This window comes from Micromys minutus, assembly GCF_963924665.1.
Source record: "Micromys minutus genome assembly, chromosome: 9".
In the NCBI taxonomy this organism is placed as follows: Eukaryota; Metazoa; Chordata; class Mammalia; order Rodentia; family Muridae; genus Micromys; species Micromys minutus.
This window is the reverse complement of record NC_137978.1, coordinates 35,129,319-35,147,095: the sequence shown is the minus strand read 5'-3', so window position 1 is coordinate 35,147,095 and position 17,777 is coordinate 35,129,319. Positions and strand designations below refer to the sequence as shown.

Below are 17,777 nucleotides of genomic sequence, written 5' to 3'. Positions count from 1 at the left end.
GTAAGTCTACACAGGGCTTTTCTTGATTTCCGATGTGGGAAGGGTTGGTACTTTGTGGGTGGTTCCATCCCTGGCTAGTGGTCCTAAGTGTTCATTTCAGGCCGGCTAAGCAAACCGTGGAGAACAAGTCAGTAAGCAGCCCTCTTCTATGGCTTCTGCATCAGTTCCTGCCTCCAGGCTCCTGTCCTGCATTCCTTCAGGGATGGACTGTGATGCTCAGGAGTAAGTGAAATAAACCCTTTCCTCTCCAAGCTGCCTTTGGTTATGATGTTTTAACGAAGCAATAGAAACCCAGCAGGTTTTCTAAAATTGCATAGTTAGAGCTGCGACTTCAACATCATCCCAGCTCCAAAACCACGATTCCAGTCATTCAACAATGTTGAGTTGCACACCTATTGTTCTAGGAGCTGGGTATACAGCAGCAAACCAAGCGAGTCCTTCCTCATAAAGGTCGAGAGGGACCTTCAAGAGGGAGACCCCCAGTAATGTGTATGTGGGAGTGATAAGAGGAAGAACAGAGGTAAGATTAAAGGAATAAGAAATCCTGGGGACGTGGTGATTTTAGACTGTCCAGGAAGCTCTTCTGGGAAGGGGATGTATATGACTATCCTCAGAGTCCAACAGTGACCATCTTCAGAGTTCACCTGGGCCACTTGTAAAAGATTAACCCAGCTGGTCTTACTGACTGCTTACTTCTCATAGAGAAGCATAGAGGGTCACGGGGTGGGGGTAGGGCATCACCTAAGTATTTGCCACTCCATACCACCTGCTGTGTGCATCTCTGACCTAATTATGTGCACCCTTGGGGAAAGGCTACAATATATAAGCCAAGGAAGACTATTGAAGGGGGATGTGTGGGGTGTCCACCAGGGGAGACTGCTTACACAGGTGTTCAGGATCCCAGTGTAGGCCTGAGCCTTTCTCAGGATGAACTTTTAAGCACAGAAACTGTGTCCTGGGTTGACATGCTTCAGTTAACAAAAAGTTAGCCAGAAGTGGAACTACAGAAGCCAGAAAGCAAGGTTAGTACATTTAGAGGCTTTCCCAAAACTATGGCCTTTGACGGATCAGGTCTTTGTTTTCATCTTGACTGACGGTTCTATGTGCTGAGTTTTACAGCCTGAATGGTACGCCCAGCCAGGAGTCAGTTGTGCTGGGGTCTGGGAACCTATTAGAGGGAACTTGCTCTGTGAACCCGTGGGAAAACCATCATCCCTGCTGGGTAAAGACTTTCCAGTGCAGTCTTTTGTGGGGCAGCACCCACATTCAAGTAACTAACCCCTCACCTATGCTCTGGAAGTAATCCCAATGAACTCATCGGTTCCCCAGAGTAAACTTTGGTGGAGTGGAATCAGAGGCCTCAGAAGGAGGGTAAGACTTTGTTCACACCTTCCTCTGGAATGGATTTCAACAGCCAAAGGTAACATTTGAGCTCGTTCCTGAAGGGAAGGAATCATCTGGAAGGAAAACCAGCACACACAGGTTTTAAGGCTGGGGGATGACATCGAAAAGGGTCTCGAAGGTCACGAAGAACACAGGCTGGCCATGAGAGGGACTCAAGCAGGCAGTGGCATTCCTGGAACAGGTTCACTTCAGCCTGAGCTGAGCACAGGGGAAGGTGGCTCCAGCTCATCTGCTCTTCCCCGGTACATCCCCTCAGACCTGCAGCTTCTCCTGCCCTGCCCACTGCCACCTCTACCTCCTGACCTTCCATTTCTCCCCATGCGAACCACCCCCACAGCCTCTGCTTTACGGACATTCAACACTTACTTTGAGCCACTGACTCACAAAGTCAGTATTCAAACTGACAAGCTTTAGGCTCTTGCTTCCTCCTCTAGACTCCAAAGGGAAAGAGAAGAGAAAGGGAATGTTAGGGAATCCCTGCATGAGCTTTTGTCTAGGACATTAGGTTAGCATGAGACTAGAGTTTCCTAAGGACCAGGATATTGGAATCCAGGCCAGCGAACTCTGCTAGACCTCGGCTCTCCCAGGCTTGTTTCTTGTAAAAGGGGCACGTTCACAGTGCTTTGCAGAGTGGCAGGATTAGTGTCCACTATGTCATCCAATGTCTCCTGCCCTGTGGCAGTCAAGGAGCCCTAAAGTTGTCTTCAGGGGAAAGCTAGCCAGAGCTGTATTTCCCAGCAAGGTTCCAGCCCCAGGCAAAGGTAGCTACTTGATACTCTGATGTGTAGCTAATTTGAACTGAGATACAGATTGTATGTATATGACGTTTGAAAGAGCTCATTAATACCGTCTATAATAAAATGTATTTTAGAATTCAAGTACATATAGTTTTGCAGCTCTGGGGATTGAACTGGGCGCTGAGCAACCACTGGAATTCGTCCACAGCCCAGCGAACACTTTCGTTTTAATGCATTAGTTTCCCCTGGTCTTTTGAGCAGGCTACTAGAAAGGCTTAAGTTACACAAATAAGAGGGGGCCCCCAGACACTGAAGAGACAGTCAGGGAGCCTGTCTGGATCTGACCCAGGCCATACACACTACAGCTGTGTGGTTCAGTGCTCTTGTGGGACTACCAACAGCGGGAGCAGAAGCTAGCTCTGACTCTTTGGTCTGCTCTTGGGACCCTTTTCCTCCTACTGGGTTACCTAGTCCAGCCTTGATATGAGGACTTGTGGCTAGTCTTATTGTAACTTGTTGTACCGTGTTTGATTGAGATCCCTGAGAGGACCGCTTTTTTTTTTTTTTTAATGTTTGTTCTTTTTTAAAGAACTTATTTATTATATATATGTCCACTGTAGCTGTCTTCAGACACACCAGAAGAGGGCATCAGACCCCATTACAGATGGTTGTGAGCCACCATGTGGTTGCTGGGATTTGAACTCAGGACCTCTGGAAGAGCAGTCAGTGCTCTTAACCACTGAGCCATCTCTCCAGCCACTCCCCCCCCCCCCATTTTTTTAAAGAGAAATGAGGGAGGAGTGGGTCTGGAGGAGGGGGAGTCTTCAAGAGGAGGGGGGAGGGGAAACTGCAGATGAATTTGGATGTAATATGTGAGAGAAGAATAAAAAATAATTACTAAGCTGAAACATATACATACAAACGGAACTGTTCTGGAGTTATGAGACCCCGACTCTTCTGCACAGAACAAAACAAAGAAGAAGCCAGGCCAGGCACTGTTACTTTGTGAACTGTTCTTGGGAAAATCACTTGGATTTTGTTGCTTTGGGTTGTTGTTTTCATACACATCAAAAGGAGATCGAAGAATATACTAACATATTCTTTACCGAAGAGGAAGGACAAAAGATGTGGGACAGCCTGCCAGTCACCCTCTGCTCCCTTGGAGCATGGTGTCTAAGAACCAGATTTGCTGATTAGAAGCAGGGTCCTGAACCAGATGCCTGTTCCACTTCTGAACACCCCTGTGGACACCCAGCATTGTCCAAATGCATCCCTGAGACACTCAAGGACCACACAGCCTGGGCCCGACTTGCCCTTCTGGTTTCATCCCAAAAGCTCAAAGGTCAAAATAGTCACACCCATCAGTTGAGTTAGCCAGTCACATTTATCGATTACCCGTGCTGGCTGCTGAGATCATGGTGGTGAGTAAACGGTCGCTGTCCCTGAATTGGGCTGGCTGGGTCGGGGGTTGAAAGCTAACTTTGTGGATGAACTTGGAGGAAGCCGCTAGTGCAGTCGAATCAGCCGGTCAGACGGGCATCTCAGCCCAATGATTCAAGCTGGCCAGACTCAGGCAGCGAGAGGCCTGCGGTAGGTGGAGGACAGTCTGGCTTCCTTTGCCCTGACAAGGAATATGAAACATCCAAGTAGTGTTTGCTCTGGGAGCTCCAGCTGTCTACCTGAAAGCCTTTACCCACCCACGGGGCAGGCTAACTCTGCGTCCCACTTGAGACCTCCAGGAAAATAAACAAAGGGCATATGGGGGAAAAGCCTAAGGTGAGCAGGAGCTAGGTTTGGGGTATCGCTGATGCTGGACGCTGGGGCTGAGGTTGACTTTAAAGTAAAGCTGGGTTTTGAGGGGCTAGACGTCAAGACTGGGACTGAGGGTACAGTGGGATTTAGAACTGAAGTCCAGAATCAGCTAGAATTAGGAGTTAGAGCTGGGGCTTCAGAACACTTGGAGCCTCCCGCTGGCTCTCCTGCCTCAGCCTCTCTGGGTGCAAAGATTACAGGCCTGTACTGTAATTACATGCAGGCTTGGCGGTAGATCTTCGGGGAGGGGGCCGAAGGTCAAAAGAGGTTGGAGTTGGGGGGAGTTAGGACTCAGACTGAGGCAGAGGAACAGCATTCTTTGCTCCTGCTGACCCAATCTGTGTATTGTGTTTCAGACTGAACAGCAGCGGACAGAAGCCCCTCCCTTCCCAGGAATGTCTCAGCCCCACCGAGGGCTCAGGGCCACGTCAGCCAATTGGCTCAGGCCCTGCCCGAGAAACAGCACCTGTTGATCCCCCCCTCCTTCCAGCTCACCTGGGTGCAGGTTAGACAGGTGAAGCGTCTCCCCGGAAACAGACCTAGAGCGCCCCACCTGCTGGGTCCTGCCAGCTCAAATTGGATTCAGCACAGCCTGGCTTCCCGTGAGTGTCCCACACGCCCCGCCCCCACCTTTTTCGCTGGTTCTACTGCAGGGAACCTCCACCCACGTTGGGGTCGTTCCCCAGTAGACAGTGCCAGCACCTTCAGACTGGCAAGCCACTGTCCTGAGGAATGCTGGGACAGACTCCGCCCACGGCCCCTCCCTCACCACCCGTGGGGGCATGGGCACCTACCCCACCCACATTGCGTGCTGGGCAGCCTCTGCAAAGGACAGTTGAGTAAAAATTCTGTCTCTGCTGGGTGGTCCATGTGGGTTCTGATTCACCCCGAGTCTCTTAGACTCAAAAAGTATGTTTTGAGCCCCTTTGCCCCATGGGACGTCTGAAAGGACGACGTTAGATGGTTTCTCCCACTCCTCAGAATAAACTTCTCTGTCCTCACTTTTCAGATACAGCCTCTAAGAGGTGAGCTGGTGCCTTCTGGACTCGCCGCTGACACCTACAGGATCGTCTCTCCTGTTGCAGGAAGTTGAGTTCCTTGCTGGCGGTGCTAGCTTTATTTTTACCTGGTGTGAGTCATGCTGCCTGTCCTGTAGGGAACAGGTTAAATGAGTAACACGGTTAGATCCCTCCCCACATTCCCACGGTGGGAAGGACTAGGCTGCGGTTCAAATCCTGAATCCTCCTTTTGCTGCCGTAGAGAACACGTGGAGCCGGATAGCAGGAGCTGGACCAGTGGGGATCAGGCAGGTTCTGAATGAGGGCTGAGGACAGGACTGGACCCAGATATATCTAGAGGCAAGAGGCAAACCCTGGGGCTATGGGTTGGCAACAGCAGAAGGCGTTGAGGAGCCCCTGGAGTGGCAATAGCATCTTGAGAAAGGAACACAGGAGGAACAGGTTTAGGGTAAGATGAGGAATTCGGGTTGGGCCCTGTTGCATCAGACACAGCTTTGGCCCAGGAGAAAGATCAGTACTGGAGAGACTTGGAGCATGTATCTTTTTTTTTTTTTTTTTTTTTTTTACCTGACAGAGGGTGGGACTGTGGGACTAGAGGAAGAAAGGTGTTAGGGGTCAGGTACTGGCCCACAGGGAAGAAAGGGCACAGCCCTTATGAGAGGAGGGTCAGGGTCAGCCTGCTGGTTTCAGAAGGGTTAAGTCACCAGCCTCCCTTCCCCATAGCTTCCCCCACCCAGGACCCAGCAGTGACAGCTGAGACCATGTGAGTCTGATCCTGAATGAGGCTTTATCTCTGATGGCCTGTCCCATCATCCACTGTGGCTCCGCCAGCTTGCTCTGCCAGCTTGGATGGAACAGGCAACTGAGACAGCCTGAGCAGGAGAGGTCAGGAGCTGGGCAAAGGGACTCTCCGAGGGGGAGAGGGACCTCTGGTGGGGTCCGGGGAGGTGCTTTTCCAAGGTGCAGTGCTGGGGTTGCTTCTTTCAGGAGCAGGTCCTGAGGACCCTGGGGAAGATTCCCCAAGTGTTAGGGCCCTTCCCTAAGACTCCCAGGTGAGACTATGAGGGTCAGACGGGTGGGAAATAACATGTAACCCTGTCCTGCAGGTGAGGGTGACCATAGCCTGGACTGAGGAGAGGAGACTGGACCTGTAACTGCCAACCAGGTGATGGATACACAGGGACATGATAAACACCCTCTGAACCCTGACATTAAACCTTTATCCTGACCCTGCCTGACCGAGCCATGTCCCAACAAGCCTCAGTGGGCAGGGGGCTGCCCCAAGACGTGCTGGCAGAGCAGGTGGAGCTATGGTGGTCCCAGCAGCCCCGGCGTTCCTTGCTCTGTTTCTCCGTGGCTGTGGTCCTTGTGGCTGGCTGTGGGGCAGGCGGCGTGGCGCTGCTGTCCTCCACCAGCAGCCGATCCGGTGAGTGGCGACTAGCTGTGGGCACCGTGCTCTGCCTGCTGGCCCTGCTGGTTCTGGTGAAGCAGCTGATGAGCTCTGCGGTGCAGGATATGAACTGCATTCGCCAGGCCCGGCACGTGGCCTTGCTGCGCAGCGGCGGAGGGGCCGATGCCGTGGTTGTGTTGCTCAGTGGCTTTGTACTGCTGGTCACCGGCCTGACCCTGGCTGGGCTAGCTGCTGCCCCGGCCCCAGCACGCCCACTGGCTGCCATGCTGTCTGTGGGCATTACCTTGGCTTCCTTGGGCTCAGTCTTGCTGCTGGGTTTGCTACTGTACCAGGTGGGTGTGAGTGGACACTGCCCCCCGATCTGTACAGAGGCATTCTCCACCCGAAGTGGCCATGGGGATAACAGCAGCGTCTTTAGCATCTCAGGACAGTTGTCTTCTGGCCGGCGTCATGAGACCACCTCCAGCATTGCCAGCCTCATCTGACAGAGATGGAGCCCTTCTTCCCATGACCTGCCTCAGTATCCCCAGAACTTGTAGTGGACATGCACAGGCACATGGGCATATGTGTGTCCTCCCTGCTGTGGCATTGCATGATGTGTGATTAAGAGCTCATGTGCACCCACATATCCATCTCAGGGGGTGAGTGATACCTCCCTGGGGCAGTTTGTAGCCATAGACTGTCATGCCCTCTGCCTGGTTCCGGGGTCTCTAGGCGATACTCATCTAGAATCTCTGAAGACTTGACCCATATTTCCAAGACCCTACCACTCCAGCCTTGCCCTATGACATCGTCAAGAATCGCCACCGAGGTGACTGTTGCCTGTTCACGACTGCACCGGTGATCACTCTTCATGACTCTTGGCAAAGCTGAGGGAAATGACTTCCAGATGGGATGGACCTGGATGGGGAAACTGCCTTTGAGCTTTTGTAACCTAGTAACTGGGGTCAGTGAGAGGTGACTCAGCCGCTCCTGCCTCAGTTTCCTAGAACAGTGTTGCTATTGATTCTTTGGATTAAATGCCTCTTGTGCGAGAAGATTGGGCTCCTGGCAAATGTTCAATTAAAAGGTGACTATGGTGAAAAAAGAAATAAATTATGGGGGAAAGGAAAGCTGTTGTCTTCACCGTAGCGTCTCCTCTCAGAGACCCTCACCCCCAACCCCACAGCCCACTCACCCCAGGCTATAGAGCCATTGTGACTTCAGCCAGATTTGGGGTGTCTCTTCTCATGAGAGAAAGGTTAAGAAGTTACACGTTTGGAAAGACAGAAGGTTTCTGATCCCAGAGAGAGTGGGAAACCCAGTCCTTCCCACGGTCTACTTGCAGCTAAAGGGGAGATTTAACCAGTGACTGTGTCTCTAGAAATGAGCCCCCCCCCCCGTCCTTATGTATAATCTGCCTTCTGTGAAACAAGAGCAGCCTGCTATCCGTGTGGCTACTGTACCAGTCGGCCCGCTTCTGGGTTCCAGGCACTGAAGAGGTGTGACAGCCCTTCTGAGGCAGTAAGTCACTTCCTGCTTGGAGTTGCCCTGGAAGGGCTCTTTTTTTTTTTTTTTTTTTTTTTTTTTTTTCTCCTGTGGTATGTTTTCTTTCCAGGTGACAAGAACATAGGTCACTACTTTGGCCACTTCCTGTTACACAAGGCGGAGATTATATGAAGACTCAGAGAGACATCTGTCTCCTAAAAGACGCTGATGCAGGAGAAACTTGGAGCAGTAAAGCTGATGCTGTGAAGGATTTACTAATAAACTCAGTTGGGAAATACTGAGTTACACAAAGCTAAAGGAGCTAAATGCCTCCAACGACTGGCCAATGACTACCACACTAGTCACACTTGATAGAAACTGAGAGACCCGGAAAATTCCGTATCACAACTGAAGTTTAGGCTTGCTGAGAAAGTCCGTGCTTAGTTTATTCACTAAGATTGACCTCCAGTTAGGCTCATCTCCATAAAAAAGGAGACAACCCTGATTCACACTCCCATTATTCCATCTCTATAACAAAGAACAAGCCTTTAAGGGGCAGCTCAAGTGGGCAGGGCAAGGTCACAATCCCCGTTTACTCCCAGCCTGCCATTAAATCCCCTGGGTCCTAAGACACTTACTTCTGCCAGGTGGACAAAGATCAACCTTGCAACAACTATAGACAGCAGGGCTGCAGGCTCTGATGAGGCAAAGTCAGCAGAGAGGGCAAACAGGCCTCCTGAGGGGATGTTGTGGCTGGGGGACAAGGGGAAGGAGCTGCCAACTGAAAGGAGGACAAGGTAGGCAGAGCAGGGAGAGGGAACCAGTACACACTGCAGAACGACAGATACCATGAGTGTTCCGTGGAGCTTCGCCCCCCCCCCCCCCCGTACATTCAAAATGGGGTCACTGCTGTCTTTGTCAGTTCCTACATCTGGACTGAAGGTGCCTCCAGTCCCTCAGCATCTAAGTCAGAGGCCTCAGCGTGTATGGCCCCACACAGTGGTGGCTCTTTCGCTGTCTCCTCTCCCAAGACCAGTGACATCATCTCTGAGCCCCCACACAAGCACTGGCCTGACAACACTCATCTTTATTCTTTTGAAGGGACACTCTTTGTCTTGGTCCTGAGTGTACAGCTGCCTTCCCACTGATGCTGTTCTTTTGTCTTCGAGACTAATATCCGTCCCAGACATACATTTCAGCCAGAGTAATCATGGTAAAGCTAAAATTAAAAGCTACCTTAAAACCTTTACCTTAAATTTTCCCTAATGCCACATGGTCTTGCTCTCCTCTCAGCACCATGGACCAAACACACCAAACTATTTCCACATACTCTCGGAATTCTCTCGCTTGTCCTAGCCTTTTTATGCCCTGCTTCTATTCTCCTGCCCTGCATTCTCTGGGGAATCTCATTCTCTAGGGAGTCCTCCCTGACCCTCTCCCCTTAAATTAGTGGCTTGCTCCTTTTTAGTGCCCATAACACCCTCTGCTGCAGACTCTAACCCACAAGTCTTAATGTGTCTGAAGAGACTTGGGAGGGAGGAAATGATCCCTGCAGCCTGTGTGTTTTGTTTCTGGTTGTCTATGTATCTCTTGTTCCCAGCAAAGACCTAACGTGGGGCAGGTGCTTCTGTTCAGTGGCTGAAACATTGTAACTTGGGCAGGTGGCAATCTGTATACAAGGGACAGCGAGACACACCTTTAGCCAGGAAAGAAAGGTCACTACACTGAGTCCTTTCCTCCTGAAGCCCTTAACTCTCTCCCTGAGAAGTCCTCCAAGAGACAGCCCCAGACCAACCCCCTGGGAGGCAAAAGGGCCACAGAACATTTTTCCACCTGGACTAAGTAAGCAAGGGGTCTCTTTTCCTTCTGGCTGAGTCAGTATTTCTTTTAAGAAACTAAATGAAATCAGAAACAGAGAGTTTTAGAAGACAGGAAGGGGACACACAGCTTAGACCCTCGCTGAGCATGTGGCAGTGGTACAGGCCCCCAGGGAGGGTGTGAGGAGGAGAATACAGCATGTAACCCAGGTGACTTGCTCCCTACCGCTGTAGAAGCCGGACATCTCCTTTCCTGACCATACCTGAGTTAGGTAATGGATCCGCCCACTGCTCCCATCACTAAAGCAGGCCTGCAGCCCACTGCCTTCTGCTGACTTGCTGCAAACAGTTCACTCAGCCTCTGCCTGGTCCATATCACCAACAGCAGCCCACTAGCCTCTCTGTTCTCTCCAACATTGTCCCTTCTTAAAGACACCTCTCCTTCATCTTCACCTCCCCCTTGTCTTTTGGTTAAACCTCTGCTGCCCATTTTCGCCCCGTCAGGTTCCTCTCCTCCTTCGCCCTGCACTTGCTCTCAGCAAAACACCCTCCACAGAGGAGCCCACACTCTCTGCCTTTGCCGCTCCTGCCCCCCACTGACCCAGTACCCCACAATGAACAGTCCTTACAGAAAATCTGCCTTGGATGTACCACCTACCCGAGTCTCCACTGTTGACTCAGCCCCTGCCACTACCCAGACACACACCAAGAGAATGTGAGAAGCATTCTCTCTTCCTCCCTTTTGAGAGCCTAGGAAGGAATTTAGACTTTGTCCCCGAGACACTGAAAAACATGAAGATTTTAATCCAAGGAGGTCTGTGGCTAAAGTTAGTTAGACAGCTTGGCTCCTCTAGGGAGATAGGGATTAGCCTGAGGAGGATAAGATAGAACGGCTAACTAAACATCCCAGAATTGCTGTCTCAGCTGCCCCTGAGGCTGGGAAGAGGAGCTCAGAGAGAGGAAAGCAAAGGACCTTAGCAACTCAGAGGCAGTAGAGGGGTGTATGAAGCTGAGGAGAGGTGAGGAAGAAGGCTAGAAAGAAAATGCTAGGCAAGGGCTTCAGGGGCCTCTTTATACTGGGCCACTTTCTTATGGCCAAGAGGAAGCTAATGAAGGTTATTCCCAGTTTGGTAGCATGAATGTAGGTGTAGTGTGCATCACGTATGCATGGACACATATGTGCACATGCACACGAGAATGTGGAGCTCTGAGGTTGACACTGGGTGTCTTCCCCATCTCTCTCCACATTATATTTTGAGGCAGAGGTCTATCCCCAAGCCTGGAGCTCACTGTTCTGGCTAGTCTGACTGCCCAGCTTGACTTGGAGACTCCCTGCCTCCACTGAGCTCTGGGGACCCAAACGCTAGTACTTGCGTGGCAAACGCTCTACTCCAGAAGCCACTTCCCAGGTCATAGTGAGGATTTTACATAGAGAAACGGCCTGATGAGAACTATGTGTTCAGGTGAGCCTACATCTACATGTTGTGGATGGGGGGGGGGCAGAAATGTAGCTAGGGGAGCAGTTGAGAAATCAATGCACAGTCCGAGTGTAAGGTACTGTAAGGTATTGGGGTGTACTGGCTGGTTTTCTGTCGGGTTGATACAAGCTGGAGTTATCACAGAGAAAGGAGCCTTGGTTGAGAAAATGTCTCCATGAGATCCAGCTGTAAGGCATTTTCTCAACTGGTGATCAAGGGGGCACCAGCCCATTGTGGGTGGTACCATCCCTGGGCTGGTAGACCTGGGTTCTATGAAAGTAGGCTGAGCAAGCCAGGGGAAGCAAGTCAGTAAGTGACATCCCTCCATGGCCTCTGCATCAGCTCCTGCTTCCTGACCTGCTTAGGTTCCAGTCCTGACTTCCTTTGGTGATGAACAGCTATATGGAAGTGTAAGCTAAATAAAACCTTTCCTCCCCGATAGCTTTAAATGTATATGTATGTATTTATGTATGTATGTATGTATGTATGTATGTATTTGTACGTTTGTTAGTTAGGCCACTCACGTGCAAGGACACACATGCCACAGCACACACATTTTTGTGGAGCTGATTCTCTCCTTCTGCCTTTATTTGGGATCCAGGGTTTGAACCCAGGTCTTCACCCAACTTGCATGCTGCTTGCATGAGGTAGGAGCTTTTACCAGCTGTATCACCTCACCAGGCTTTACAAGCCTTCAACAAGTATGAGCCATTCTTCCCTCCCCATTGTGCCATTGCACAAAGCAGGGGGCAGCTCTAGGGAGTCAGTCTTTCCCTTAGACCTTTACAGGGCTGAGACTCCAGCTGTCTGCCTTACATGGCAAGCACTTTCCCTTCTGGGCCATCTTGCTGGTCCCATATTTTTCTTTTCCTTTCCTTTCTTTTTTCTTTTTCCTTGTTTATTTGTTTTTGTGAGACAGGGTTTTTCTACATAGCTCCTGCTGTCCTGGAACTCATTCTGTAGACAAGGCTGGCCTCAAACTCAGAGATGCCCCTGCCCCCACCCTGTTCCCGCCCCAAACCCCGCCCCCCCCATCTCCACCCCTACCAGGATTAAAGGTGTGCACTACCACTGCCTGACCTTCTCATCACCGAGATTCTTGATAAAATCCTCCACATTTGCCTCTACTTCCTATCTTTTTAAATTCACTCCTTAGTCATTCAACAAATGCCACTGTCCATTGGAACTGTGTACCCCAGAACCCCTTGCAGAAAGCAAAATCCAGACACACCACCTTATACAAAATTTTACAGTATTTGCACATTCTGCCTGCGTATTCTCCCATCTTATTCCAGTTTTTAATTTTATGCATATGGGTGTTTTGCCTGCATGTCTGTGCAGTGTGCATACATGCAATTCTAGAAGAAACCACCAGAGGGTGTTGGATCCCCTGGAATTGGAGTTACACATGTTTGTGAGCCTCTCTGTGTGTACTGGGAACTGAACCCAGATCCTTAGAGCAGTAAGTGGTCTTAACCACTGAGCTATCTGCCCAGACCCACTTTGACTCTTAATAGAATGCCTTTGTGGTATTCCATTTTCATGGATTCGGCACAGAATAATGGTGCATGGGGTAAAGTCAAAGCTTAATTATTTGGGTCTCTGTGGCATTTTCACCAAATATTTTTTATTTAAGGTTGGTTGAGTCTGTGAATGCACGAACCCTTGGACGTGAAGGGCTGAGTGTGCTTCTTTAACATCAGTAAACAAGCTGGTGTGACAATCTGAGATTACCAGAAGTAGAGGGATGGTGTGATGGGAGGAGGGGCTTCAGAGGGCGGTGAGGGGGAGGAGCTAACATGATCGAAATGCACAATACACATGTATGAACTCATCATTTACCAGCGGATTGTTATGCCTTTTAAAAGATTTGTGCTCGGCACAACCGAGTCACCCCACACATGTAAAGGTCAGATGGGGGAGCACTGCTCTTCCACAGGTCCTGAGTTCAATTCCTAACACTCACATGGTGGCTCACAACCATCCAACCATCTGTAATGGGATCCAATACCTTCTTCTGGTATGTCTGAGGACAGCTGCAGTGTACTCACATACATAAAATGAGTAAATAAATCTTTTTTTTAAAAAAAGAGAAAAGTTGACAGCATTGGGAGCCAGTTCTCTCCTTTCACATGTGGATCCTGGAGATCAAACTCAGGATGCTAGCCTTGGCAGCAAGCCCCATTACCTTCTGAGCCATCTCAGTAAAATAAACTGTAACCAGAGAGAAGCTCATAGAAGGTATCCTGAAGGAGAAAGGGTCTGGGCAGTGTCTTCCAGCTATGTTCAAAGGAATGGAAAAGGAACGACTTCTTATACTAATTCAAAATTAAAATAGATTTATTAATTACTGTGAAAAACAATATATTATAACCAAGTCATATACTTTATTGAAAAGAAAAAAAAAAACTGGTAAGAAGTTTGGCACAGTCTTCTCCTGCTGGGACGTGTGTGAAATCCCCGGACCTGGAGGTCATGCCTTCATGAGGCGTGTCAAGACAGCCCAAGAGTAGAGTAGGAGTCGGGGGCAAAGAAAGAAATCAAGAGGCCTGCTCACAGGGGCCTTTTCCCAAGTTCATGCACTGTCAGATCGTATCCTGGGACAGCAGGGAGCCTCGGAGAGTTAATGAGAAACAGAATTGTCACTTTGGTGACCAGTGTCAGAAAACAGGCTCCTGGTCAAGTTTTAGGTAGTAGTGAACTCTGACCCTGAGACTTGAGGTGTCGCTGTCTTTAAACTGCCAGGCAAGGAAGAGAATGTCCAAAGATGGGGCTCATAGAGAGAAGTGGTCCCGGCTTCCGTTTATCTCCACCTCACCAGCCCCAGGCTGAATGTAATTGTCCTCGATGAAGCCATCATCATCTTCATCTTCACCCACCTGTGGGCGGTTCCCATCCCTAGCTCCGGACAGCGGGCGATGCCTGTAGCTGGCACGGTATCGGCGGCAGAGGTGGCACTTGGCAGCGAGTGCGATGAGTATGGAGAGGACCACGGCCCCCAGCACAACCCCTACCATCACCGGCCATGCCCGGCCCCCGGTTCCCTGACCGGGAGCCATGGTTGATGCAGTGGTAGCCCCTGAGGCTGCAGAGAAAGAGAGAGAGTTACAGGTAGTCGTCTGATGGGGCTCCTGGGGGTGGGGGGCGGGCAGATTGAGAGAGTGTGGGCAGAGACAGTCCTTCCTCCAATCTCAGCCACTGAGGGCACCGTCTGTCCTCAACCATCCACACCTCTCTACCACTCACTTGTGTTTGCTTCAGTCATGGATAGGTCCGATGACATCGACATTGCTGAGCCTTGGCCTCTGCCCTCTGTCTCCAGGGACACCCCAGGCTCCAGGCAGCCCCGGGGCACAAACCCTGAAAAACAGAGGAGTATTATAAATGCTGAGGACAGGGCCACTTCCCACACCACCGGTCCACAGAGTAGACCCAAAGCTGCTGTCTGTGGATTTCAGCTCTAGAACTGGCTAACAGTGGAATTTCTAACGTTCTTAATAACCATACCTTAAGAATTATGCACTAGCAGTGTGCTCGCAAAAATCCATTACATAACACTATTCCTGCCTTTCTGATATGTGCACAGAGACCCCCCTCCAGATGCAAAATGATTCAGCTGAGGCCCCAGAATTTGAACTCAGGGCTCTGACACCCGCGTGCAGTCTGGCGCGATCCTTGGCAAGCTGACAGTGGTCAGAGCAGAGGCAGTTCAATAGCAACTGTGTGGAGCTACCCAGCTCTGGAGCAGACCACAAGAACAGAAGATTGTCCCCAGATAGCCAGTTCAGTCCTTCCACTCTGTTCCTGCATCGAGACCCTCTCCCAATACACACCTCAGGCCTTCTATCTCAGAGGACCACCTGAGTATGAGAAGGCCCTGCTGAGGGTAGTGGTACTCAGGGCTGGGAAACCCTGGGGGAAGGGCGTCTGAGCTGGAGATGATCCCGTGTAATAATAGGCTTGGAAGCCTCCTCCGGAGGTCAACGGTGTATGGAGAGATGTGTGAGAACCTGAGGCACAGGAAGGAGGAGGGGGACAGCTGGGGCCACAGGCAGTGTCCGCTGGAGGGTGGCAAGAGTCAGAGGTGTCCCTGGGCAGAGTGGCCACGCAAGGGACTGAAAAGCCCAGCTTAGAGGCCTCTTTGGCCACACTCCTCAGTGTGGTACCCAAAGGACGCCCTTACTCAAGATGCACCACCCCCTGCTCCAGTGGTTCAGCCTTCCTCCCTCCCCTCTGCCACAGCTGTATCCAATCTACCTACTCTTTGTGCTGCTAGTTACCGTCACCAGCTGCGCTCTCTTAACAGGCATCTAACCACCTCCTCTCCACTCCCGGAAGTGAACTCTGACCCTATCACTACAGCTCCCCGACATGCCAAACCAGCCCTGTTCTTAAATTGGGGATGGGGTCTCAAAACCCGGCACAAGACCCTGAGAGTAAGCTGGTTCACTCCTCAGCTCTCCGAGTTTTCATTCAAATCAGACCTTCTGTCCAGCTGGTGAGGTTGGATGCTCCAAGGTCCACGGGTGACCTCGGCCTCATCAGCAGCCAGTCAGAACTGGCCATTACCAGCCATGCACTTCCCTGAGGCAGAGCTGGGTAGGCTGCTGTATACCAGTGTTTGGCGACTGGGAAGCTGGGTTTCTGGGCTCAGTGCACCAGGCTGATAAGTCGAATGCAGGTGTGTGGGGGAGAGAAGCAATCGTGGGTGGGGGGAGCCTCAGAAACTGGGCACACCTAGTTTACTCATTCGTTTCCAAGCAACCTTTGGTTGCCTTCTGGGGACCTAAAAGGCACTCAGTACTCAAAAGACAAGAGTTTGTTATACTACAATGGGTTCGTTTACACCTTTCAAATGTTTTACACCTGTTCCCTTCCTCCCCTGCCCTGCTCTGTAAATTCTTCCCAAAGATATACACACAGTCACGTTCCAAATGCCTGCGAACTCACAGCCCACACTTGTCTGCCCATCCCCCTCCAACTGTCATTTTACAACCCACAATACACTAACACAAACCCCTCAGATCTGCATGCGCGCGTGCGCGCGCGCACACACACACACACACACACACACACTCTCTCTCTCAACTGGATCTAGTTTCTCTGCTGCACACAGGAGTCCTTGTGGATCAGAAGAAACCTGAGTACCCTCTCCCACAACCCCAATGTCCCCTCTCCGCTCCCACCTTCAGACACAGTGCACAGTCCGTGGAAGTGGCTTCCGGCTGAGGCTGCTGAACCTGGACAGGTGGGCGGGCCAGAGCCGAAGCTTGACTCACCTGGAACAGTGGTTGGGTGGGCGGGGCGGAAGTGCAGGTGAGGGAAGGCGGAGCCGCAGCCAGGATTTGTAGCACCCTCAGCAGAGAGGACTCATCTCATATCTCATCAAGGATTGAATGGGAACAGGTTTGCTCCCTCCCCCACCGCTGTGGATTAGTGCAACTGGAATGCAGAAGGGGTCCAACCTGAAGGGACAGATCTCAGCAGGCACGGCTACCAGCCCTGATAAACAAATGGATTTCCAGTGCCGGTACAAAGTTCAAAGTTGAAGCTGGGAGTTTTACAGACCTGCAAAGGCAACAAGCCAGATGGTACCATCAGGGGAGAGAGCAATGAGCAGACTTCCTAGGCAATGCCTGAGGGAACCAAGCAAGCTCCAAAATCTCCTGAAAAGTGCTAGCACAGTGTGTGTGTTTGTGTGTGTGTTTTCTCAAGCACGCAAGTCTTTACTCAGGGGTTTCAAACCTTAATCTGTGTCTCCTGGTCCCCTTGACCCTACTTGCTAGGCCCTTAGCCCTCTCTCTTCTTTCTCTTTGCCTTGATCTTGCAGACAGGTGCCTCCTTGTCCTTCAAGATACATCTCAGGAGGTCACCTCTACCTTGGCCAGCGTAGCCTGGGAAACCCTTGTTTCAGTGTTTGTCAGGATCCAGGGCTCACCCCACCCACCCTGCCTCCTAGTTACCCGGATGTTCTTTCTTCCAGGGTGGAAGACAGCCTCAGAGGCTCTCTGAGTACCCGAGGCTGGACAAGATCAACAAATAACTCAGGGAGGAGGATTAACAGTGTGTGGGTGCTCCAGGATCCACAGGACCAGCAGGGCACAGCTGGAGAGAGAGAGATGATGCCCAGAGGAGCTGCCAAGTGAATGATTAAGGAAAAGTTCCAGGATGCCTTCAGTTTACTGACAAAGGGCTGAGGCTGGAAGGAAAGCAAGCAGGAATGGGAAGGGTTAATAATTCACAGGCTACAGGCCTAAGAGAATCAGTTTTTTTATCTTCTGGAGTATGTGTTAAGACATTGATTGGGTAGTAAGCATCGCCTGCAGCTCTGGCTTACCCAGAAGCAATGGTTGCTTCTCCACACAGACAACTGGCCTGTTCCCAAGCTTTTCCCGGTTGGGAGCAATATCCCTTTCCTCTTGCCTATAGCCAGTGTGGGTTCAGTGCCTTAAACTGAATGCCTGTCTTAATTCCCATTATGAAGTACTGTGGCTTTTTAGATCACTTCTTCCCACAACTGCTACCTAGCCTTGCTGGTAGCAGATGTGGCAGCTTGTAGCAAGGCAAGCTCTTTAGGGCCAACATCTGTAATGGGTCACTCAGCTGGTTTCTTTCCAAGATTTCTTGGTCTC

The 17,777-nt window shown here is 50.8% G+C and overlaps 2 protein-coding genes across 2 annotated transcripts; one reads left to right on the top strand and one right to left on the bottom strand.

Annotated features, from left to right (window-relative positions):
• Positions 1-6,217: 6,217 nt before the first annotated feature.
• On the top strand, positions 6,218-6,868 carry TMEM125 (transmembrane protein 125; the record flags this gene model as incomplete). The annotated part of the gene is made up of 1 exon (XM_080920980.1): positions 6,218-6,868. The coding sequence occupies one exon, from the start codon at positions 6,218-6,220 to the stop codon at positions 6,866-6,868; it is 651 nt and encodes a 216-aa protein (XP_080777106.1).
• Positions 6,869-13,919: 7,051 nt separating this feature from the next.
• LOC308424286 (type III endosome membrane protein TEMP) lies at positions 13,920-15,711 on the bottom strand (the record flags this gene model as incomplete). Its single annotated transcript, XM_080921228.1, has 3 exons — positions 13,920-14,230; positions 14,392-14,505; positions 15,630-15,711. The coding sequence occupies 3 exons, from the start codon at positions 15,709-15,711 to the stop codon at positions 13,920-13,922; spliced, it is 507 nt and encodes a 168-aa protein (XP_080777354.1).
• Positions 15,712-17,777: the final 2,066 nt, after the last annotated feature.